The 23,990-nt window shown below is 56.8% G+C and overlaps 1 protein-coding gene across 1 annotated transcript in view; it reads left to right on the plus strand.

Annotated features, from left to right (window-relative positions):
• Nucleotides 1-11,051: 11,051 nt before the first annotated feature.
• ELN (elastin) overlaps nucleotides 11,052-23,990 on the plus strand; it is a 32,097-nt gene continuing 19,158 nt past the window's right edge. The window contains 8 exon segments of the mRNA XM_065893167.1: nucleotides 11,052-11,133; nucleotides 17,324-17,374; nucleotides 18,354-18,380; nucleotides 19,232-19,273; nucleotides 22,715-22,741; nucleotides 23,223-23,318; nucleotides 23,564-23,608; nucleotides 23,701-23,763. Coding sequence (XP_065749239.1) covers nucleotides 11,052-11,133; nucleotides 17,324-17,374; nucleotides 18,354-18,380; nucleotides 19,232-19,273; nucleotides 22,715-22,741; nucleotides 23,223-23,318; nucleotides 23,564-23,608; nucleotides 23,701-23,763 — 433 coding nt within the window.

Here is a 23,990-nt window from a genome sequence, read left to right on the forward strand (position 1 = left end):
AGGTCAGCCTCCTTCTTTTCCCAAGGGAGTTTGTGCCCCATCCCCCTCCCTCCACCCCTTCTTCGAGAGTCCAGAGAGGGGACGGAGCCCACAGAGCAGTGGAAGTGATGGGCCAGCCTGGAGAGGGCCACAGACTCAGCAGGGACAGACCCCCACGGCAAAGGGCCAGCTCCAGGAAATGTGTCTCAACCCCCTCTGCATCCCCACTCTTCTTCCTCCCCACTTCCTCCCAGGCCTGCTCTGTCTAAGGACAGGGGCCAAGGACAGATGCTCGGCTTGAAATAAGGTTCAAAGCCCAACTGCTATTATCGGCTTTGGGACCTTGGGTGAGTCACTTAATTTCTCTGGGCTTCAGTTTAGTCATTTGAAAAATGGGAGGAGAATGCTTTAAAATATAAGTTTTGTTATTATTCAGATATGGTGAGGCCAACAGATCAGGAGACCACTGCCATTGAAGAGGTAGTTTGAAATGGATAGCTAATGGGAAGCTGTTGCATAGCACCGGGAGATCAGCTTGATGCTTTGTGACCACCTAGAGTGGTGGGAAAGGGAGGGTGGGAGGGAGGCTCAAGAGGGAGGGGATATGGGGATATACGTATACGTATAGCTGGTTCACTTTGTTATACGGCAGAAACTAACACAACATTGTAAAGCAGCTATACTCCAATAAGGATGCTAAAAAAAAAAAAAAGAAAGAAAAGGTAGTTTGTAATACTCAGAGATCCCAAGAGAAGAAGACATGCCATTCAGGGCCACACAGGGAAGCACCAGGGCCAGTCAGGGGGCAGAGGGAGGGAGATGCATGAGCAATAGCCTTTGTTGTGGTTTTTGTGGGAAGGAAGATGGGAGGCAGGGTGAGCAGGGTTAGGGTTGGCTACTTTGAATAATTTCAGCAGGCTCTGGGGCATAGGGCTGTCCCTGGTTGTCTGATACCTGGCGTGGGGTGATGAGGGTCAGTGGGCAGTAGCCCTGAGTGTGAAAGCTCCATAAGGGAGGTGGTCGAGGTGTGAACTCTCGATTGGTTGATTTATATTAGAAAGGCCCTCTCCCAGGCAACTTGTTTATCACCTCTAGAAGTTGGCTAACCCTGGGAGGGGTGGTCCCTGCAGAGTCAGCAAGGTCCCGAGATGGCAAAGCATCAAAAATACAGAATAAAAAGATGTGATTAATACAGGGGAGTCACAGCAGCTCCTCATTCATTTGGAGATTAAACGAGTTACTGTTGTTGGAGCTCCCAGCATAGCGCCTGACGGGTGACAGGAACACGGTACAGGCTGGAATCCAAAGCCACATCCCTCCTCCTCTGAGAAGCCTTCCCGAGCTGACTACACCTGACATCTCTTCTGCTTGATGGCCCCCAGTTCCCCATTAGTGCCATCAGATTTTTTTTTTCTATACCAGTGAGTTCTACACACACATGGTTCTGGGGGACCAGGGTTCTCACCAGTCTGGGTTGATGAGGAAAGAGTAGGCAGCTCAGCCTGAATCCAAGGATATTTTAAAAGAAATGGATGAGAAGAATCACACACCCGCCTGGATACTCGACCGTCTGGTAACACAGTGTGACCAGGAAAGACCCTTTGGAGAAGTCAGTACAGGGGAGGGGACTTCCCTCCTATATGGGACATTTTGAATGTTGTGTCAGGAGGTACACACACTTCCTCAAACCCAGGCAAGAATCAGAACCAGAAGTTCTGCTCTCAGGAGAGGGTGCAATGAACATGTTGATGCAGTGAGCAACTGGAGGGCTTAGTTCCAGAATGTTCCTTCACTGTACTTGGGGCCTGGGAGGAAGAAGGTGGCCCCCTCGCCGGCTCCCACAAGTCCTTTGTTATGGACTGATTTGTGTCCCCAACCCCAAAGTCTTATGATGAATCTCTGATCCCCAGGACCTCAGAAGGTGACTGTATTTGGAGACAGGGTCTTTAATGAGGTAATTAAGTTAAAATGAGGTCATTAGGGTGGGCCCTAAGCCAGTATGACTGGTGTCCTTATATGAAGAGGAGATTAGGACACAGACACACAGAGGAAAGACCACGGGAGGACACAGGGAGAAGACGGCCTACAAACCAAGGAAAGAGGAAAAACCAACTCTGCCCACACCTTGATCATGGACTTCCAGCCTCCAGAAATGTGAGAAAATAAACCCCTTTTGTTGAAGTCATCTGGTCTGTGGTACTTTGTCAGGGTAGCCTGAGAAAACCCATACACCCTCTAGAAACCTCTGGTGGCTCTACCTTCTTTCCAGAAGCAGAAGCTGTGGTTGGGAGAGAGGGGACCCTTTTTGCCGAGGACTCTCATGGTCAAGGTTGGGCCAGTGGTTCTCACACTTGAATGTGCACCAGTATCACCTTGTGGGCTTGGTAAAGCTCAGATCACTGGTCCCACCCACAGAGTTTCTGAGTCGATAGATCTGGGGCGGGGCCTGAGAATCGGCATTTCTAACAAGTTTGTTCTCATGTGGTGCTGCTGGTTCAGGGACCACACTTTGTTTTTGTTTTTTAATTTATCTATCTATCTATCTATCCGGCCGTGTCTTATTTGTGTCATGCAAACTCCTAGCTGCGGCATGTGGGATCTAGTTCCCTGACCAGCGGTTGAACCCAGGCCCCTGCCTTGGGAGTATGGAGTCTTATCCACTGGACCACCAGGGAAGTCCCAGGGACCACACTTTGAGAACCAATGATTATGATGCCCATTAAACTCTGAGAACCACTGGCCTGACAGCAGGAGGCCCCTGCGGGAGGGTCACTTTTAGAGACGGGCCATTTAGCCCAGTGTTTCTCAAAGTCTGCTGTGTATCGGAAACACCTGGGAGGTTTTAAAAATACCAACACCTGCACCCTCCCCCAGAGATTCCAGTCTGGAGTACAGCCTGGGCAGTGGAATTTAGAAACTCCCAGGATTCTAATGTGCGGCCAGGGTTGAGAGGCCCTGCTCCAGTCTACGCGCCCACTGCTCTGCACCCCCTGCGCCCTCACGCCCAGAGCGGGGAGAAGTCACCCAGGATCACACAGCGATTGGGGCAGGTCAGAGAGTGGAACGCCAGTCTCCTGGGGACCCTGCCTTCCTACCAGAGTGGTGGCTTTCATGATTTTTCAAGCCCCGGAAGGCTTTCTTCAAATGAAATGTTACTCAGAACCTTAGTATATAAACCAAACACAACTAGGTCTGTCTTGGTTGGAACCAGCTGGGTGGGGCCTGGAGCCCTGCCACCCCCAACCCCCAGCAGCCCCACCTCTGTCCTCAAGGTTCTGAAGAGCACACCCTAAGATCGCTGAGCTCTCCAAGATATCCTCTTGGGGGTCTCTGGGGAGTCTGGAGGGCTTTGGAGCCAGAAGCCAGCATAGCGCCCCCCCTGAGAACAATGGTGACCCAACCTTGGAGGCTAAGACCTCAGTTCTTTTTTAAAAATTTAATTAATCAATTAATTAATTTTTGGCTGCATTGGGTCTTCGTTGCCGCACACGGGCTTTCTCTAGTCGCGGCGAGCAGGGGCTACTTTTCGTTGCGGTGTGCACGCTTCTTCATTGCGGTGGCTTCTCTTGTTGGGGAGCACGGGCTCTAGAGCGCAGGCTCAGTAGCTGTGGCGCACGGGCTTAGTTGCTCCGCGGCATGTGGGATCTTCCCGGACCAGGGATCGAACCCGTGTCCCCTGCACTGGCAGGCGGATTCTTAACCACTGTGCCACCAGGGAAGTCCCAAGACCTCAGTTCTTATGAGCTTAGCAGGAGCCTAACCTGTGGCCAGACAAGGGGGTCAGGGAGGTGTGTAGGAATGGGGGTCTTCCTCCCCACCGTTCACCTGTCCACCCGGACATCACTCAGCCACATCGTGGGTGCCTCCTTCCCACGAGCAGGAGAACGGCCCCCAGCGCAGAGCGTGAGGACAATTTGTAAACACTCGTGGTAACAGCGTCTCTCAGACTTTCTGACTGCGACGTGCAAGAGAAAAGTTCATCTTCATCGAGTACTCCCATGCAAACACGTGAAACTCAGACAAAAGATTTAGTACACAAGGTCGATTTGGTCACATGTATTACACTTGCATCTCTTCTATTCTCTCGTTTTTAAATGCTGTTCCTGACCCACTAAATCAATTTTATACCCCACCAACGGGTCACAGCCTGCAATTTGAAAACTGCTGGTAGAGCGTGAAAGGCTGAGCAGGAAGGGCCAGTGTCCTCGCGGAGTCAGTTACTGGTGGCTAGAAGCAGGGCAGGGCCAGCTGAAATCGGTGCTTTCGGAAGCTCCCCTCCCTGTGGCCCCACTGCGGGCAGGCAGGCAGGCAGGCGGCCGGTGGGTGCGCTGGAGGGAACAGGCCTTGGTCAGGGCTTTCAGCCTTCCTGCTTCTGCAGGTGCCACCGGAGCGCATCTCCCTTTGAGAGAAGGGAACAAGATGCAGCTCTGGCGTCATCTCCTCCAGGAAGCCTTTCCTGGACTTCCAGCCTCCAGATCACTCCTCTTTCCCAGGATTGCTGGTGCCGGTGTCCTGTGTGTCCCCCACTCCCGAGGCTTGATGCTCAGCCAGAGCAGGCCGCTCAAGAATGCGGAGGACAGAATGAACGAGGGAGTAGATAACCCAGGCCCGGCAGGAGCCCCTGGCCTGGTCTCGCCTGCCTCCTACCCTGCATCCTGGCAGCTGCCCTGGCCGCCCCGTGGGACCCGCCCGGAGCCACAGGGATCAGGCCAGCTGAGGGCTCTGGGCATGGGTGGAGGGGTCTGCCTAGGGCAGGGGGTGGCTACTGGCAGATCCCAGGAGGAAGAGAACTCCCTGCCTGGCAGTGTTCCTGGGTCAGGCTCTTGGAAGGACTTCTGGGCATGGCGGGCTGGGGGAGGTGAGGCAATAAGGGCGATAAGGGCACGTGCAGGAGCGAGCACTACTGTGAGACAGGCAGAGGCAGCACGGAGGAGGGCGGGGGGTGTCCGGACAGCTCTGCGCACAGCTCCCAGAGCCCCGTGGGACCCCCTGGGGCAGGCAGCTCGGCCCCAGGCCCTACTCTGCGCCCAGCCCAGGGAAGAGAAGGCCCTGCTCTCCAGTTGCTGAGTGTACCCCAAAGCTGCGGCCATCACCCCATCAGAGAATGGTGTGGCTGGTGGAGTGAAATACCCCGAAGGCCTCAGCCCCAGGCCACAATGCCTTGGGGTGACCTTGGGCCAGGGGTGTGCTTCCTCAAGCCTCAGTTTCCCCATCTGGGGAGCAGGATAGTTTATTCGGTCATGGATACCTGTGTGTGTCAGTCCTGTATCCCTCCCTTCCCGCAGCTCACCAGGCTGCCGCCAAAGCAGACTGAAGTCATCTTCTCTCTGAGTCAGAATCCCAGAGGAGCAGGAGACCCAGAGGAAAGGTGTCCTGCTCTGGGACTGGGACAGTCCCCTGTGAGTCCCATGAGCGGATCACCCCTTGCAAGCATCCCCAGAGGCGGCCCAGGCCCCAGGCTCCCCAGCTTCAGCACAGCGTCAGGGTGCACGAAGGCACAGAGGCTCCCACAAGGGAGTGATTGAGGCCAGGGCTTAGAGGAGACTCCTGGATTTTGGTTGGGGACGGACAGTGGAGGCCGAGAGACCCAGTAACTGGGATGGAATTTACTGCCCCCGCCCACGTGACAGGGGCTCTGAGTTAAAATTAAATAGATCTAAAGGAGATAGGAGTGCTCTTTCTGGTGGCCCGAGTTCGTAGACAGGGCTCCTAAACCCTGTGTTTATAAACTTGGCTAATAATATCTCCGATTGAAAACGGAGATGTGCTTTGTAAACTGTCAAGTGTGAAAGCAATGAGAGGCGTGTTCTGCACTCCTCTGTCATGGTCCCCTGGGGAGGGGTGCAGAAATCACCTGGCTCACAATGTTCTCCCCAGACTGCGGCAGACAGCCCGTGAGGCAATGTGGGAACAGCACGGGGCAGAACGGCCCGTCTGGGACACCCACCCACCCCCCCCCACCCAAGCTCGCACGGGTCAAGGACCCAGACTGACAAATGACTCAGACACACAAACACCCAGGCCTGGGCAGAGGTGTCTGGATCAGAGATGCGTGCCTCGGGAGCTGGGACACCCTGGGCCAGCGGTGGAGCTGGCGCTCGTGGGGAGGGGCCTTCCCCCTGGGCCTCTGGCTCCCCCAGCCTCAAACATCTGCTTCAGCTGCCTGAAATGGTGTCACGGACCCCGTCCCACTTTTGAGCACTTGCTGTATACCAGACTCTTCCGGACACGAGTCATCGATCTTAAAGGCTTGTGAAGACCCCTGTCTCCATAAGAGAAAGTGAAGGCTGCTGAGGGTTAATTCCTATTAATGTCACCGTTATCAGGTATTAATTACAAGGTGATCCATCCAAGCTCACACTCTAATCAGCGTTAATCCATGTCACAATGATGACCTCTGGCCCCTTTGCACCCCCAGCCTGCTCCCGGCACCCCAGCCTAGGGGTTGCAGAAATTCTAGCCCGCCTCCCCAACTTCCAAACCCCGCTCTGAGCACAGCCTGTACTTCCCTTGGGCTGATCCCGTGTGATGAAATGAGATTCCGTGAGTCGCCCAGATCTGCAGCATCTTTACCTCCAGTGAGGTCTGCTGAGGAGGGCCCAGTCGCCTTTGGGGAGGCCGAGAGGCTAAGGCCTTTCTCCTCTCCTGCCTGAAATGTTGGCTCTGGGCCGAGGCTGCCTGGTACCCCTCAGTAGGAGGCCGCCCCCTCTGGCTCGGTCATCAGCATGGTGGCCTCTCCCCTGTGGTGTGTGCGCCTCAGGCCTCCCCCTGCGGGCCCTCAAGGACTTCCCTTCTTCCCTCTGTCCCTCACCCTCATGCCCCATCCCACCTGTAACCTTTTAGTAGCAGGAAGCACCCTTGATATTCCCTCCTCGCTTGTCCCAAGTCGAGCTCATCCCCACCAGACCCCTTGTGGTCTCGCCCTGCACCGTCCACCCTGCAGCCACTGGCCACATGTGCTTACTGAGCACTTGAAATGTGACTATTCCAAATCAAGATGTGCTCTGAGCGTAAGCTACGCTCCAGTTTTAAGACTTAATACAAAAAAGAATGCAAAATACATCATGAATAATTTTTTATATCTGTTATCTGTTCAAGTGATAATCTTTTAGATATATTGGGTTAAACATAGCTCATTATTCACATTAGTTTTACTTATGTTTTCTTTCATTTTATGTGGCTACTAGAAAGTTTAAAATCGGAGGGGAAAGCTCGGACTTAATGTCCGCAGCTGTGTCTCATGGATGAGAGGGGACGGGCCAGAGGTCCTTCACTCTGCCTTCCTGCTAATTCTCTCTTGGAGCATCTACACTGGAACCCACACTACCCAACCAGCATGCATTTCCTTCCCAAATCTCACTCGGGTCCATATGAGAAATTCATGTTTTTCCCCTATTGGTATAACCTGGACCTTATTTCCTGTGGGACCACCTGGAGGGACACTCACCCACACAGAGGTGTAAATGACTGACAAAAGTGGCCCCCTCACTGGGAGGGACCCCAGTAGGGATCCCAGGTCTGGATGACACCCAGCTCTTCCCAGCCTATAGCCCAGCAGCGCACGCTTACTCTCTCTGGTCCAAGGTCCCATGCACACAGCGCATCCTGCGTTCAACGGATAAAAGGACCATGTGAAGACAAGGAAGAAAACAGAAACAACACCTCCCGGGATTCTGGAGCTCTGTCCATACCACCAGAACTCTGCCCACATCTCCTGGCGTGCCCATCTGTGTTTGTCATCCCATACTCTTGGACAACGAGGGAGACGGAAATGGGTCTGTCCTCAAACTGCCTTCAGTGATGGCCAGGCCGGTCAGTGGAGGATAAGATGAAGCACGAAGTTCAACTCAAGAACCGTCAGAGAGGTTCCAGGGGCAGGGATGCTGAGGGGCACAGACCTGGAGGAAGCTGAGACCAGGGAACCTCAGCAACAAAAGTCTAGCACCTAGCCCTCCAGGACAAGTCCAGGCTGCTGGGGAGCAGCTCCACCAGCCAGAAGGAGGGAGGGCAGCAGAGCAGTGGAGTCGGGTCAGGCAAGGCCTTGAAGGCCGTACTCAGAAGACTGGACTTTATCTGAGAGGCAACTGAGGGTTTCTGAGCAAAGCAATGACATGCTGAGAGCCGAGTGGAGGCTGGGGCTCCTTTTTTTTCTAAACGGCTACACCTGGAGATGCTGGTGGACAGGGAGAGCCTGTCAGTGACTCACCTGGATGCCCAGGAGCAAGTGGCTGGGTAATGCTTGTCAGTGACAACAGTAAAGCCAAGCTCCTCCAGCACTTGGTACACCAGGCAGTTCGACATTTATGACCTTATTTAATCTGTACAGCTATGCAGGAAGGTGAGCGCTGAGCAGTTGAGGACTGTTGCGTTTCTTGAATATATGAATGTTGGTCTAAATTCTAACCCCCAGTCCTTACATTATGCATTGAATGCATTGGGCTAAATTGCTCTGAATAATCAGTCTGCTGGGTTTGATTCCGAATTGAGGCCCCCTCTTGAGGTGTACAGAAGCCTTGTTGGATATGAGTTCATGGAGCTCCTGTAATACAGGATGCTAAGGAGAAGGGGGGATGCAGCTGGGGGACAGGACACGGGGCCCTGGCCCTGTGGGGAGAGACCTGGTCCAGCAGCCTCAAGTCTATCCCTGCAAGCGCCCCTCCACACCTCTCCTGATCCCCACAGCAAGCCCTCTCCCGCTGGCACCAGCCTCTCTCCCAGTCCTGGAATTAATAAAGACTGAGCAGACTGCGGTTTGAAAGTCTGAAAGCCGGTTCCTGCCCACGTCACTGCTCTGAGAGAAATGGGGCCCAGCTTCTCCCCAGCACCCCCTTCCTCCCCCCCTCCCCGGGAGGGGGCAGGCACGCAGATGCACCCCACCCCTCCGCCTCCCCTCCCTTCCCCCAGCAGGCACAAGTCAGGCCCTGAGCCTCAGACCCTAACCCTGAGCACCGCCACCCGCACCAACGAGGGCTGGCTTGGGCTCATAATCTCCATGAACCACCCCCAGATCACCACCAAATAACACATATAGGAAGTAAGAGCTGTACACTTGCTGTGCACGCACAGCTTCAAGACAGTTCTGCTAGCCTGCGTGCCCTTCCAAACTCTTGGAGCGGCTGCCGCCTGAGACCAGGGAGAGGAGGGGAAGGTCCAGGGTCCCAAGGTGACCCAGCATAGAGCCTAATACCTACACAGGAGTGGCTCTTGCAGAACTAATGTAGTTACGGTAGCACTATAGGACTAGGACTAGTGTACAGAGCATTTTGGATCTGCAGACACTGTACAGAAATATGTGACCACATCTTATCCATCTCTGCAATAACCTCCTAGGCGGGGATGTTTATCACCATTTGACAGATGAGGAAGCTGAAGTTCTCTGGAGAGGTTAACCTGCTAGAAAGTGCTAGAACAAGAATTTAGTCCTAGGTCCTACCGAGTCCAGTGCCTGGCCTTTGGCAACTGCACTCCGGGCTGTCCCTGCAGGCCCTGCAGGCTGCTTCAGTGCTCCTGGCTGGAAGAGGGGTCCTTTAACCCCTTTCCTCTGACTTGCGGCTGTGTCCTCCTCTCATTCTCCATCTGGGCGCAGGGAAAAGCTCTCAGAGCTCATGGCCTCGACTTTTCCCCCTCACAGGCTGTGATGAGGGCAGGTACCAGTTTCCCTCTCCTATCCTCTGGCTCCCAAATTTCTTCCCCACTTGGGTGAGGCGGTGTGACCCCCTCGTTTCCCACCCCACCCCATCCCCCAAATCCCTAGGGTCCCCATACCGCACAGGCAGGCAGGAACAGCCCGAGTCCTTCTGGAAATGCTGGTCCCTGTTGTTTTAGCTCAGGGCCGCCCCCTCCTGGCCACCAAAGGAATGTCAGCCCGGGGAGTTCTGGGGCAGGAAGAGAACCGGCAGTCTGGGGGCTCCTGAGTCTGGTCTGGGTGCTAGGGACGCTCAGCATTGGGACAGGTGGGGGCCAAGTGATAGAGGGGGGCTGGGCCACCTATCAGTCTGGATGGGCTCCCCAGCCCCCTGGTTCTCTGCAGGGCACCTGGGGTCCAGCCTGAACTTCAGCACACACTGTGGCCTCCACAGGCCTGCATGGGGCTGCACCTCGATCCCTGACAGATGGAGCCCCTATGATGTGTCAGAGTCTCCCACATGGCCCCAGATGCCCTGGGGAATGACACCAACAGAGTCTTAACTCCCAGGCTATTCTGCTCACAGCCCCTTGGCCTCTGCAGCTGTGGATCCCAGACTGACCCATCACACCCTCCCCAGCTTCGGGCAGGAGGCTGTGACCTTAGCCCACAAAGAATGGAGCCCTGCAGTGCCTCAGGGTCCCCCTTCCTTTCCCCAGGTGCCCCACGGGGCAGTGCTGACATGATCTCACCTTCCCGGCCATTCTGCCCACAGGCCCTCGACCTCTACGGATACTGGCCTGGACCCTGGACCCCAGATCCACCACCACCCCTGTCCCCAGCTTTGGGCAGGGCTGTCTCTTGCCAGGTCTGGGAGTGCTGAGGGAGTCTGGAGGCTGGGGTAAGGGCAGAGGCACGGGACAGCTGGCCTGTCTCCCCACACTGGGCCCGGGGCCCAGCCGCAGGGGCGGGGGCCTGGCCACTCAGGCCTTGGCTGGGGCCGGATCTTTGGCCGGGCTGCAGGGCCCTCCCTCCCGTTTCCTCTCCCGAGGGCTGTCCTGGCAGGGGCCCCCCTCGCACTTTCTGGCGGGGAACGGGGCCAGCAGTGAAAGAACAGCCACAGAGGGAAAGCAGGAGAGAGATGGGGGAAACTCTGTGTGTGTGTGTGTGTGTGAGAGTGTGTGTGTGTGTGTGTGTGTGTGCACGCACGTGTGTTTTAAGGAAAAAAGCCCACAGTCCAGTCCAGTCAGACCCAGCCTGGGAGGCTGTGAGCCGGCCTTTCGTAATTGCCCCCTCCCCGCGGCCCCCTCCCCGAGGCCTCCCCCTTCTCCCGCCCTCCCGCCCGCCCTCTCTCCCTCCCTCTTTCCCTCGCAGACCGACAAGGCAACAATTACGCTTTGGGGATAAAACGAGGCGCAGAGAGCGGGCTGGGGCATTTCTCCCCGAGATGGCGGGTCCGACAGCTGCAGCCCTGTGGCCCGGAGCCCTCCTGCTTCTGCTGTGTATCCTCCACCCCTCGCAGCCCGGAGGTAGGCCTCACCCTGTTCCCTGACGTGCCCGCAGCCCTCGGGCCTCCCGCTCAGGTGGCTGGACCGACGGACAGACGAGAGGAAGCTCTTCACCCCCAGCATCCTCCAGGGGGTCCCAGGCAGGAGCCCCTCAGCCACTGGATCCTTGGAACTGCCCCTCCCGGGAGCCAGCCGTGCTGAGCAGAAACCTGTCACACGATCGCCCCATGACTCAGGGTGGCCTCAAACGAGCACCGGCTTCTGCTGCCCCAAGAGGGCTGATGGGCCCTGCTCTGTCCTGGGGGCTCTCCCGGTATGGGGGTCGCGAGCATGCTGGGGAAGGGCTGACGAGGTCCCGTCGGGTCTGTGGGCACCAGCAGTTTGCACACCTGTGGACCTGCCGGGTGTGCGTTTGTGCCCTGGGGGCAGGGGACCTGGGCTGGAGGCCAGCTCAGCGGCAGTGAGCTCTCTGACCACAGGTTCCCTGTCCCCTGGGAAGTCAGGACGCGCTCGGAGCAAAGTCAGGGTTAAGTTGATTATAGGGTTGCGAGTTGGAAAGCTGCCGCTGTGGTCTGTCCCTGGTGAGGAGGGCTGGGAGCACGCGTGCAGGCGTGTGAGTGTGTATGTGTGAGTGTGTTACATGCTCTCGCACAGGTGTGCATGTTGTGTATATGCCCAGACGTGTCACCAAATAGAGGAGGAGGTTTCTGCGAGGGGATGAATGTTCACAGGTTCATCCTTGGACAGGTGTGTGTGTGTGTGTTTGGGAGGAGGGGTGTTGTAGGTACGTGAAAGTGCCTGTTAGCATGTGTAAAAGTCTGCCACCCAACAGGCATGTATACGTGGGAGATCGGGTGTCCAGGTGTGTCACTGGGTGTGGTTTGTCACTGTGCGTGTGAGTGTGTGTGTATATGTGTGGTGTGGAACACAAGCGAGCACAAGGAAGTTAGGGAAGGCATCCATCTCCTGGCAGAGGGAGAGTGGTGAGCGGCAGGGGCTTGAGTGGACCTCGGGGCACTCCTGGACCACCTGGCCTTGGGTCCCGAGGGTGCCCCCCCCAGGGCTGCTAGCACCTTGGGGGACCCTGGGAGTGGCCTACCAGGGGTTCCTGACGGTGCTCCTGGCCACGGGAAAAGAGAGGTGCAGGCAGCCTCACGAGCCTTTGGTGGGGTAGCCTGGGTGGGGTCTGGTTTCCGGGAGAGTCTTCCTCGCCATGAGAACCGGCCCTTCAGTGGCGGCCAGCGTGGGGAGGTGCACCGGTTGCAGCAGGGCCAGGCCGGACGGCTGGAGCAGGGGGCTGGGCAGGAGCAAGGGCTCCCTCTGTGAGATTGACCAGCTGGGCAGGACCACTGGGAGCAGGGGCTTCCTGCAGAGGTCAACTCCTGGGTCTGGGCGAGGCCAAGGGATGGTGTGCACCCTCAGCTGGGGCCCGTGGTGGGCAGCGAGACAATCCCAGAGGAGCAGCTGCACCCCGTGCCCGAGAGTAGCAGCGCTGGTCCTGTCTGATCCTCCTCCCTGGAGTTTGTCCCCCGAACCTCTGCCTTCCCAGAGAGAGTTCCCACCTAGAGCATGATGGTTAGTCCCCACAGAAGCCCTGGGAGTAGAGGATTTTTATCGACGCTTTTCTGATGGGGAGACTGAGGCTCAGACAGGCTAAGGCAGCCCCAGGGGGATTAGTACCAGCCAGCTCTCTGCCCTGGGCCAAAGATGAGTTGGCCAAAGATCCAGGTTCTGAGCAGCGTTTGGGGAGGGGCAGGCTGGGGGCCAAGTACTCTGGGGTGGGCCTGCCCTAAGAAGAATGCATCCTCAATGACCGGGCTAAATGCTCCGTTGGTCCTGTTCTTTCTTTGCAAACATAACTCTCAGCTCTGTCCCAGGTGGTAGAGTAGCTGGGTCCAAATAAGGGGTGTGTGAATTGATGATGTGTTCTGGGGTTTGTGCCCAGAGCCTCCCAAAGGAAGTCTAGAGAGATGGGACGTGGGAGGGGCCCCCAACCCAAACACATATGCGCACACACGCACACACCTGCCTGGCTATCCTGAGGGAACCCAGCTTCCCCCCACCCCAAGAAGATATTACCCTCATGCGTTCCCCAGTTCCAAAGAGCCCTGTTGCCAGGGGAGACAAGGAAGGGGCATCCTGGGAAACCTCTGTGATGGTAAAAGTTGTTTAGACCCATTTAAGATGGGTCAAAAGTAGCTTTGAAGATCAGCTGCCACGAGAGAGAGAAATTACATCAGTTATAATTGGGACCAGCTGCCCCAAACCCCCAGAAATTTTATCATTTTGGTTTTGGGTGTTTGTTTGTTTTCTTATTTCGGAACTGAAGACGGTTTGCAACAGGGATTTTCAGTCCTGGCTGCATAATTGGAGTTACCCGGGAACTTGAAACAATTCTGATGTGGGGTCTCACCCAAGAATTCTTGCTTTATTTGGTCTGGGGAGGGATCCAGACCTGTAGGTCTTGTAAAAAGCTGCCCAGGTGACTGAGGCGCCTCCGGGACCCGGGACCTTGGGGTTAGGGGTTGATCCTGCTCCAAGTTTGCTGGGGCCAAGGCAGGAGGGCAGACGTGTCCGGGGGAGGGAGGGGACAGAGTCAGTCACTGGAGGATTGTTTTTGAAAAACCCTTGGCGGCCTTTCTCCGTGCAAACGACAAACAGCTTCGTGTGGTCTTATCTGCGCCCCAGGCCGGCCCCCTGGACTTGGAACTGGCAAAGCCCCCTGCCAAGGCCTGCTGGCCTGCTGCTTGCTCCCAAACAGCCATCTCCCAGATCTTTGAACCTAGATCAAAGAATCTGGAACGCAGAATGCCCTGCGTGTGATTGGGGTCAGATGTGGTTCCTGGGCCAGGCACTTCATTTCTCTGACTCTTGGTTTCCCTGGCTGAAAAATGGGGAGAAACATCCCTGCCCTACTTACTGCCTAGGGCCAGTGGGAGGCTCCAGCAATGAACATTGCAAAAAAATAAATAAATAAAGTATCAAGTAAGAGGACTGTGGGAATGCAAATTTTAAAAACTGTATATTCTCTTATTCAGAATTTGCTATCTTGGACTGATCAACCCTTGTAATTCGTGCACGTTTATGAGGTTTAGTTTTCCCTCTTGCTACTCATGCCACGTTTTGTCCACTGGGGAGGCAGCCCGTGTGTAAACAGAGATGCAGTAATGGAGGAAGCTGACAAGACTGGGAGAGGGGGTGGCCTAGAGGAGTCCCAGGAAATCCAGAAAGGCTTCCCGGAAGAAGTGACATTTGAGTTAGACCTTGAAAAAAGGTAAATGTTCGAGGAGCTTCTGTGGATGAGAGGTGGGCCTCAGTCTTTGGGGCTCTGGGAGGCAGAACTAGAGAGACAGAGGGGCAGCTTCTATCTCAGTAGGAGGAAGAGCTCTCTGCAGGTAGAGCAGACAGCATCGGGAGGTGGGAATTTGCCTGTCACTGGAGGCGTGCAAGCAGGAACACAATGGGATGTTTGCAGAAGGAATTTCAGCCCAGGCCAGAAGACAGTTACGATCCCTGAGAGTATAGGATCATGATTCTAAGATGCAAGAGACAAGTTCCACCCTGGGCTAGCCGGTGAAACAAGCCAAACCCACATAAAACAAGACAAGTATGCTCCAGGCCAACTGCTTTGGGCCAGATGAGCAGTGAGAACCACAGGCTCAGAGACGGCAGGGGGGAGAAGCTGAGCCCAGTCTTGGTGGAAGGGTAGGACTTGGATAGAGGAGAGGGCATTCCTGGCAGGAGGAACTTCTCAGGCCAAGGAGGGGAGGCGGGAAGGAGGATGCCCCTTCCCATGATGGGGCGGGAGAGGAGGCTGCTGCCTTTCGAAGGCCTTTGATCAACTACTGTCTTATTCTATTCTCACCTCTCCTGCACTTGAAGAGAGGCCGGGCGTGGATCCTTTACACCCACTAAGCCTTCCCTATTTCCTCAGTGCAAAATGGGGATCAAAACCCCTGGCTCCCCAGGCCGTCATGGTTCAGGCACGGAGTTTGGCAAACACTGTTGGGATCTGAATCATAGGGGTGGAGAGTAGGGAGAAGAAAGAGCTTGGGACAGAAGAAGCAGAAGGAGCTGGCAGGCCCAGGAGGGGCCTGGCCACTGGTCAGGGAACAGAACCCCAGGAGAGGAAGTGGGGCTTCAGCCAGGCCAGCCCGAGGTGGGGAGACCCTTAGGCTGGTTGGGGATGGAACAGGTCAGACCAGACCCACAGGCAACCTCCTTGCCTCCCCTCCACCTAACTCATCCATCCTTTATTTATTTTATTTATTGTTATTTTTGCGGTACGCGGGACTCTCACTTCCGCGGCCTCTCCCGTTGCGGAGCACAGGCCCTGGACGCGCAGGCCCAGCGGCCACGGCTCACGGGCCCAGCCGCTCCGCGGCATGCGGGATCCTCCCGGACCGGGGTATGAACCTGCATCCCCTGCATCGGCAGGCGGACTCCCAACCACTGCGCCACCAGGGAAGCCCCCACCCATCCTTTATTGGACACCTACTGTATACCTGGCCTTAGGCCATGTACTGTGCAGTGAAGTAGAAACAAAGTGTCACCTATTTTTTTAAGCGTTACCGAGTGCCAGGCCCAGGGTAGGACAGGTCTCCTGAACTCTTTGACAACTCGCAACAACCTGGCAAGGCAGCAGTTATCAGCCCCATGTTGCTACAAAGGAAACTGAGGTTCAGAGAGGTTAAGTGACTTGCCTGAGGTCACACAGATGGTAAGAAGTGGCACAGCCAAGATTAGAGGCCAGATGGGTCTATCCTGAGCCCCTTGCTCCCTCCACCCACCATGTCGTTCCTGCAGTCTGCCCTGGGGCAGAGGGTTAGAGAGAGAGAAAGGGGAGGAGGGAGAGAGGCCGAGGCAGAGAAGGGCCTGGAGCGCAACAGGGCAAGGCACATAAGAGACAGACCTCAGAGCTCGGAGCCGGAGGCCAGAGCCAGAGAAGGCATCAAAGGCCTGGGGCGGACCATGTGTGCACTTGGCAGCCGATGACAGGACCCAGGCGCTCATTCCCAGCAGGCCCAGCCTCCTGGGGCCACTGCCCTGAGCCCCTGAGGCTCTGAGCAGACTGCTTGGACACTCCAGGCCTGGATCGCAGTGCCTGGGGGGGCCTCAGGCCCAGGGGGGAGGTAGGGGGGTGGCGCCGGGACTTTGGCACGGGGTGGCCATGACAGCTTGGCATCCTCCACCCTGCTGGGCCATGGCTTAGGCTGACGGGGCCCTGGGGCCAGCAGGCCAGATGTCTGCTGGGCACACTGCAGAGCTGCCCGACACTGTCCCCCAACCCAGTCCGCGCCCCATTCGGCAGGGTGGTGCTGGGGCCCGGGCTGGGGCACCGGCAAGGCGGCTTGTCAAGGCTGGGGCCGTTCTGTGGCGGTGCAGTCGGGGCCTGGTGTGCACCGGGATTGTCTGTTGCCATGACTACGTGCAGGCTGGGTCTGGGGCCATCACAGCGTTCCCCGGTGAGAGCTTCACTGGTCCGTGGGGACTGAACTCGTGATCTGGGCTGGGCAGACAGCCCCTGGACTGGCCAGTGAATTAGTTTTTCCTTCGGAAACTATTCACTTTGCTCCATTCATGGTGTCCCCCTCTGGGCCCCGGCGCCTCCTTAGACAGCTCTGTGTCAGACGGCCAGAGCACCACCCAACCACTGCTGCCCGGTGGCTGAGGACGCGGACCTCACGCTGTCCTCTCAGCGTGGGAATGGCTGCACTTTTGTCGGCAGCAGCCACAATTCCTTACCGCTCACTGTCACAGTCCGGCCTGCCCTCACACAGCTCTGGCCCCCTCCCGTGCCGCTCAGGGCTGGAGAGGCTTGGCTGCCCAGCAAAAGGTGCTCAGACCCAGCCCCGTGCCAGGCTCTCTCCAGGTAACGCAGTGCAAACCGTTATGCTCAGAGGAGTAGCCTGGCTTTGAATCCAGGCTCAATCTCTTTCCACCTGTGTGACCGCCCCCCGCCCCCTTGCACATCCCTTAACCTCTCTGAGCCTGACTTCACATCTGTTGACATGAAGATAATAACCCCTGCCCTTCCAGCCTCACCAGGCCATTTTGAGGAGCGTGAATGAGAAAATGCTTTGTAAACATTATTTGCTCAGTCAACCTAAATTGCCTCGACACGCAGTATTATTACCATCATCCTTATCTTTATCGTTAGCATGCTTTTATTCATTCTGGCTAATGGGGGACTCTACCTACTTCATTCCAGGGGTCCCAGGGGCTGTTCCTGGTGGAGTGCCTGGAGGCGTCTTCTTCCCAGGTAATGTACATGAAATTGTCACACTCCCAGGTAAGACAGATGGTGATCACATTTGCGAGAGGTGCACTTTGTGACACGGCAGAAGGGAAGAACATTGGCACACCTACCCCAGAGGACCCATAAGTTACTCCTATTTTAAAAAGCAGTTACGTGATGCTACTTTACAACAATTAAGAGCACAAATTTTCTGAAAGATGAAACGCAATGCTTGTGAGACTGTCGGAAAGTGGCCGCCTCACCGATCCCTGCTGTTTTAGTCTTCGAACCATTCACCTCACTCTTAGAAACCCATTCAAAGGAAATAATTGAAAAGAAGAGAAAAAGAACCATCTGCCCCAAGGTTCGTAGGAATGTTCCTTGCAAAAATGCAAACGAGAAACCCACCTGACTGGAGGATGTGATTAAATAAACTTATATGATGCAACTACGAAAAATTATGAATATGCTATCTGTCGGGTAACATGGTAAAGTGATTTTCAAGTAAAAACAATATAAAAGCAAGGACTAGGTGCAGATGGAGATTGGGCCCCCTCCAAAAAAAGAAAATGGGCAGAATATTAACTCAATGGCATGGTGGGGGGTGGCGGGGGGCGTATTTTCTTTTTTTAACATCTTTATTGATCTATAATTGCTTTACAATTTTTCTTTTAATTTAGAAAAAAGCATAATGTCTTAAAGTAGATTGAAACGTCAAACCTAATATTTTCAATACTTACAATGGGTCTGAGTGTTCAGAACCAACGTGGAAGTGAGGGCAGCTACCAGCGCACTCCCAGGTACACACAGGCACACAGCTGTTTCCCCGATGAGATGGATGAGGAAACAGAGGCTCACAGAGGTCGAGGCTTGCCTGAGGTCATATGGCTAGGCAGCGGTGGATTTGACCAGGGTCAATGGATGGCTTCCTGGCAGGGACCCTGATGGTCCTCTCTCTCTCTTTCTCTCCCTCTCTCTCTCTCTCTCTCTCCCCTCAACACAGGCGCTGGTCTCGGAGGCCTGGGAGGAGGTGAGCTCAGACACCAAACTTGGTTCCTCAGCGATGGGGTCTGGGTCTCACTCTAGTCCACATACGTGCTCAGATCTGAGAACCTCAGAAGGCCCAGACATTAAGGGACCCCTCATTTCACAGACCGAGCATCCACTGGGGAGGGATTTGTCTAAGAGCTAGAACTCACGAGTCCCCTAAACCCCTCCCCCTGTCCTCTTTCCCTGGGGGCCCTGCCTTCTTTCATATTTCTTTCTCATTTTTTTCAAATTAATTAATTTATTTTTGGCTGCGTTGGGTCTTCGTTGCTGTGTGCGGGCTTTCTCTAGTTGCTGCGGGCGGGGGCTACTCTTCATTGAGGTGCGTGGGCTTCTCATTGCGGTGGCTTCTCTTGTTGTGGAGCACGGGCTCTAGGTGCACGGGCTCAGTAGTTGTGGCTCGCGGGCTGTAGAGCGCAGGCTCAGTAGTTGTGGCGCACAGGCTTAGTTGCTCTGCGGCACGTGGGATCTTCCCAGACCAGGGCTCCAACCCATGTCCCCTGCACTGGCAGGCAGGTTCTTAACCACTGCGCCACCAGGGAAGTCCCTCTTTCATATTTCTTTTGATCCTCAGTAATATCCCTGCAAAGCCAACTGCGCGGGAAGCATCACCCCCTTCAGAGGCTGGGAAACAGTGTGAGAGAGGGTAACCCCCAATCAGGGCCAGAGCTGGGCTTCCCACCCAGGCATATGGACACTGGGCTCCCAGCAGCTCCCTGTGCAGAGGGGAGGATCATTCCTCACCCCACAGTGAGACCCCGCAGTACCCTGGGGGATCGTGGTAGGTCAGGTGGGCTGGGACTCCCCATTTACCACCATCTCTTCCCTCTGCAGCACTGGGCCCTGGAGGCAAACCACCCAAGCCAGGTAAGACCGGTGGCCTCAGAGCACTGAGTGAGTGCCGACGGGGTAGGGGAGGGAAGGGTCCGCAGAGCTGTGAACCCAGCCTATGGACGGAGGAGGGAGGGAAGTGGTGGGCAGCAACAGCCCCTCTGCCCCCTAGTCAACCCCACCTATGACCTGGCTAGGGCCAAGCTTTGGGGCATCCAGGGTCAGGAGGCTGGAGGCAGCTTGCTGTCCTCCATGTGTGAGGGGTGTCTGGCACCTACCCTGCCGGTGCCTATGTGCCCAGCTGCCCTGACTGTCCCCTGTGCACAGAGTCCCAGAAACAGCCCTGGTGCTGGAGTCAAAGGTAGGAATTGATGTTCCAGTGACCACCAAGCCTGTGGGCTCAGACACAGATGGTGGGCCTCATACTCTGCCTGAATGGTCTCTGACCACAAACCAAGCCCTCTCTTACTCCAGGCCAAGATCCTAGATGTCCCTGTCCTTAATGACAATCTGAGCCCTTATCCTGACCCGAGGCTGAATCTTGACCCCAGACCAAGCCCTGAACCTAACCCTAGGCTTCACCCTGACCCTGGCCCCAGATGAGCTTCCTTCCCAGGCCCCTTCCAGCTGTGCCCAGACCAAGGAGTTTTCCAGTATGAAGGTGTGGCCAGATCCATCCCGGCCTTGCCCATGGGGCTTGGATCTGCCACTAGGGTCCACCATCAGCTCCAGAGAACACACCCCCAGGAAAGAGGGAGGGCGGCTTCCTCCTCCAGGAGGCCCTGGTGGATAAGGATCAGGTGGGGGAAGGGGCGTCTCTGTCCGGATTTATGGCCCTCAGAGCATGAGACGCTTCACATGCAGCCCTGGCGCCCCCCACCCTGATCTGTGTCTCCCTGGCTCTGGAGCCTGGGACTGCAGGGCAGTTTGCACGTCCAACAGCTCTTACGAAATCCAGATATTCGATGATTCAAGCGCAAGTGAATCTACAAGACCCAGCTTCCCCTTCCCTGCAAGCCCATCTGGGTTATGAAACTACAGGGCTGGGGCCAGGCGAGAGAGATGCAGGAGGGCAGGAGGTCTGGGCAAGGGGTTTGCTGGGGTCTGTTGGGGTCTGCAAGGCTGGAGCCCTCGGGATTCACTGCTTATCCCGCCTGAACCTGTTTCCTATCTTCTCGGAGTGGTGGGTGATCTTAGCAGGGTCTTTGACGGCAGAGAGAGAACAGGGAAAGGCTAGATAAACAAAGGTGTGGAATTAGGATCCTGCTTAGCTGTGAAGGCCCAGATGGTAGTGGTCGTGACTGCAGAGCTAGAACAGGGATTCATTGATCCCATTGGCAGCAGGGGACACACGGCGGGTTGTGACGAAACACGGAAGAGAAGACTGTGAAAACTGCATTCAGTTGCAGTTGATAAAGTGAAGCTTTTATTGATGAAAGATTTAGTTTAGACTTCCAAAAGAACTTCTGGCTCAGGGTGAAGGCGTAGACCAAGAGGAAAGTCAGAGCATCTGCTCATGAAAAGGGGCTGGACTCCATGACCTCCCTGAGGTCATCTTTCAGCCTTAGGACTCTGAGCTACAAAGGCCTGGACCGGGCCACAGTGCCCCCCCCACACACACACAAAGGGCAGCTCCCCACATCCGGGCAGCAGGGACGCCTGGGCCTACCCAGATGGGATGGAACTGGGCACAGACAATGCATGTCATGCTTGGGAACAACTAATCCATTGGCGAGTGGAGGGTGGGTGGCCTGGCAGCTGCTCCACCTGGACCTCGGCCAGTGGCCCTGCCTGGGCTCTCAGTGGGTGACCAGGCAGCTGGGAGCCAGCCCCACCTACACCCCCAGCACCGGCTGGAGGCCAGTCACCCACGTGAGAGGACAGGGGGGAGCAGAGGGGCCACCCACCGGTCACCCTGGCAGGCTGCAGACGCTCTGCACCCTCTGCCCACGAGCCCTCTGGTCCCAGGAAGGTGGGGAACATGCTGGCCGTTTTGTAAGTGGGGAAACTTGAGTCTCAGAGAGGTGAAGTGACTTGCTCTTTCATGCAAGGAGTAGCTTGGGACAGCGGGATTTGAATCCAGGGCTCTCCGACTCCAGGGGAGAGAGACGGTTGGGTAAGCCAGGCCCCCGGGCAACCAGGGAGTCCAGCCCCTCTCTCCTTACCCCTCTCTCCTCCATTCTAGGGGCTGGACTCCTTGGGGCATTTGGGCCAGGTGAGTCCACAGGAAGGAGGTCATGCTACAGGGTGGCCCTGGGACCAGACAACTCTGGGGGAGCACGGGACGAGGGCAGATGGCCACACAGGGGCTGCATGCCCCACCCCACGCACCCAGCCTCTTCTCACCTCCTGTTCGGTCCCCATCCTCTCCTCCCAGCCCCTCTGCGGTAAGGAAAGGCCCGAGCATGTCCGCTGCCCTGTTGGAGCTCAGGACACAGGCCTGGCTGGAGAGAAACCCCTGCCAGAGCTGGGGAGGGGCAGGGCCTGCAGCCCTGGGAAGTGGACCCAGACACACCCCACGCCCAGCTAGACCACACCACACCTGCCCGGAAGGGAGACTGGCCGGAGCCAGAGGCCCATCTTACAGAGGGGCTGGCTGGGTTTCAGACAGGCCAGCTCACAGAAGTAGGAAATGGGGTCGGGGGACCACACCCAGTGAAAGCTAGGTGGACTCTCCAGGGCTCAGAAGCCCTGCATGTTTGAGGTCGGTCCCCAGAGGGGCCGCCCCTGAGCTTGGAACCCTGGTGGCCAGGACTGGTGCTTGTGGGAGAGATTCTCACATAATTGGAAACAAACCCAGCACGGTTGTGAACTCCAACCTGATTGCCCATCGGTCCTGGCCAAAGCCGTGGAATGTCTCCTGGAGGGGGAAAAGGAGAGATTGAGCCCAGATGTGGGAAGGAGAGAGCCAGAGGGACCCATTCGGCTGTTCATAAACATTTTAGCATCTGTCTGCAGGCAGGGAGGCTCCCGGACTGCAGGGCAGGCTAGACGGATGGACAAAAGGGGCTCCAGATACAGGGGAGAGGGCGTGGCCTGAGGCAGGGGACCCCTGCGAGGAAGCCAGTGAGAGGCCCGGGGCGGGGCAGCTAACGTGGGAGCAGAGCAGGGCCTGGCCTGGGTGAGATCTTGCCGGCAGTTCGTGCTCAGCCCCAGCCCTCACAGAAAGCCCCTCTGGGTCCCTCGTTAGGTGGCGGGCCTTCTAAGGGAAGTGAGGTCTGGTCAGGGTGTGTTGTACGGAGTCCACACAGTCAGTCCACATGGCACACAGCTGTTGTTGCTAAACAGTGGCTGCTACTTTATCAGATCGGCCCCTGAGTACTAAAGGTTTGAGTCCAGCTTAGGGCCCTGAGCGGTCACACGCCGACCACAGCATCGCCGGGGTCCTGCCCCTACTCCACGAGACCCTTTCCACCCTGGGCCCAGGAACGATGCCCCATACCAGCCCCTCACCTGGCTCTGTCTTCTTCTCCCTGGGTGCCGGAGGGCTCGTAGGCACTGGCCTTGGGGCAGGTTAGTGTTGACACCAGGCAAGATGCCCCTCTGGGGGCCAGAGCATCTGCCCAGTATGGAGGGCAGTTGGGGGTACAAGGATGCAGACCGGGCCTGTCCTGGCCACTGGTGTAAGGGGTGGTGCTGAGACCACTGTCCAGGGCACAAGGGAATCACAGCTGGGTCCTGGGTGCTGTTATAACCTAGTAACAAGAGCTGGAGGGAAGCAGCCCCAGGAGCCCAAAGGAGTCGCCCACCTCGGCGGGGCTTCAGGAAGGCTTTTTGGAGGAGGGAGGGGTGGAAGTTAGACCCCGAAAGATCCCTGCGGTTTGTCAGGCCGGGCGGAGCAGCCTGCCCCAAAGTGCCCACTGACACCGCACCCCGTCCTGGGAGCCGCAGTCACAGCTTTGCGTGGAGCAGAAGAGCCTCAAATGTACCTCGTGGGCAGCGCGGGCCGGGGAAAGGCTGCGGGCAGGACCTCACCCCGTCCTCTTCTCTGCAGGGCTCGGGGCCTTTCCTGCAGGGGCCTACCCAGGAGCTCTGGTGCCCGGCGGCCTGGCTGGCGCTGCCGCAGCCTATAAAGCCGCTGCCAAGGCCGGTGAGTGTTCCCCTTTGAGACGTGCCATAAGCCCTCTGGCCTCCGCAGGCTCTCCACTTGGCAAAGAACCTTTCCTGAGGGGCAAGCAGACGGGAGCCTCAGCTCCATCTCCTGGGCGTGTGGGGAGGCAGCCAGCTGTGCCCGAGTCTCAGAGGTGGTGGCAGACCCAGACCTCAGCCCCGGGCCCTCCTGCCTGTGACTGTTCCTGGTGTGACCTCTCTCCTCTCCCACTCCTGGCTCTGTAGGTGCTGCGGGGCTTGGTGGGGTCGGCGGCTTAGGAGTGCCTGCAGGTATGGAGGCAAGACCTGGGTGGCCCCGGCGAAGGCCGTGGGGGTGGGGGGTGGGGGTGGAGCCCACTCTGTGGTGGCCCCTTCCCTACCAGGTGCGGTGGTACCTCAGCTCGGAGCAGGAGTTGGAGCTGCAGGGAAGCCCGGGAAGGTGCCAGGTCAGTGTGGATGGAGTCCCTGGGGGTGGAGGGCAGAGGTCAGGGAGGAGCGAGAGCTTCTAAGGCCCACAGGGCAGGAAGGACAGGGCCCGGCTGCAGCAGGGCAGGGGGCATAGCCAGGCTCAGAGCATGGTGCCGTGTCCCAGATAGGGGCGAGGGGCCCTGGTCTACCTCCCGGGCCCTTCTTCTAGGACCTTGGAGCAGACCTCAGAGACAGACTCCCACAT

This window comes from Phocoena phocoena, chromosome 15, assembly GCF_963924675.1.
Source record: "Phocoena phocoena chromosome 15, mPhoPho1.1, whole genome shotgun sequence".
Lineage (NCBI taxonomy): Eukaryota > Metazoa > Chordata > Mammalia > Artiodactyla > Phocoenidae > Phocoena > Phocoena phocoena.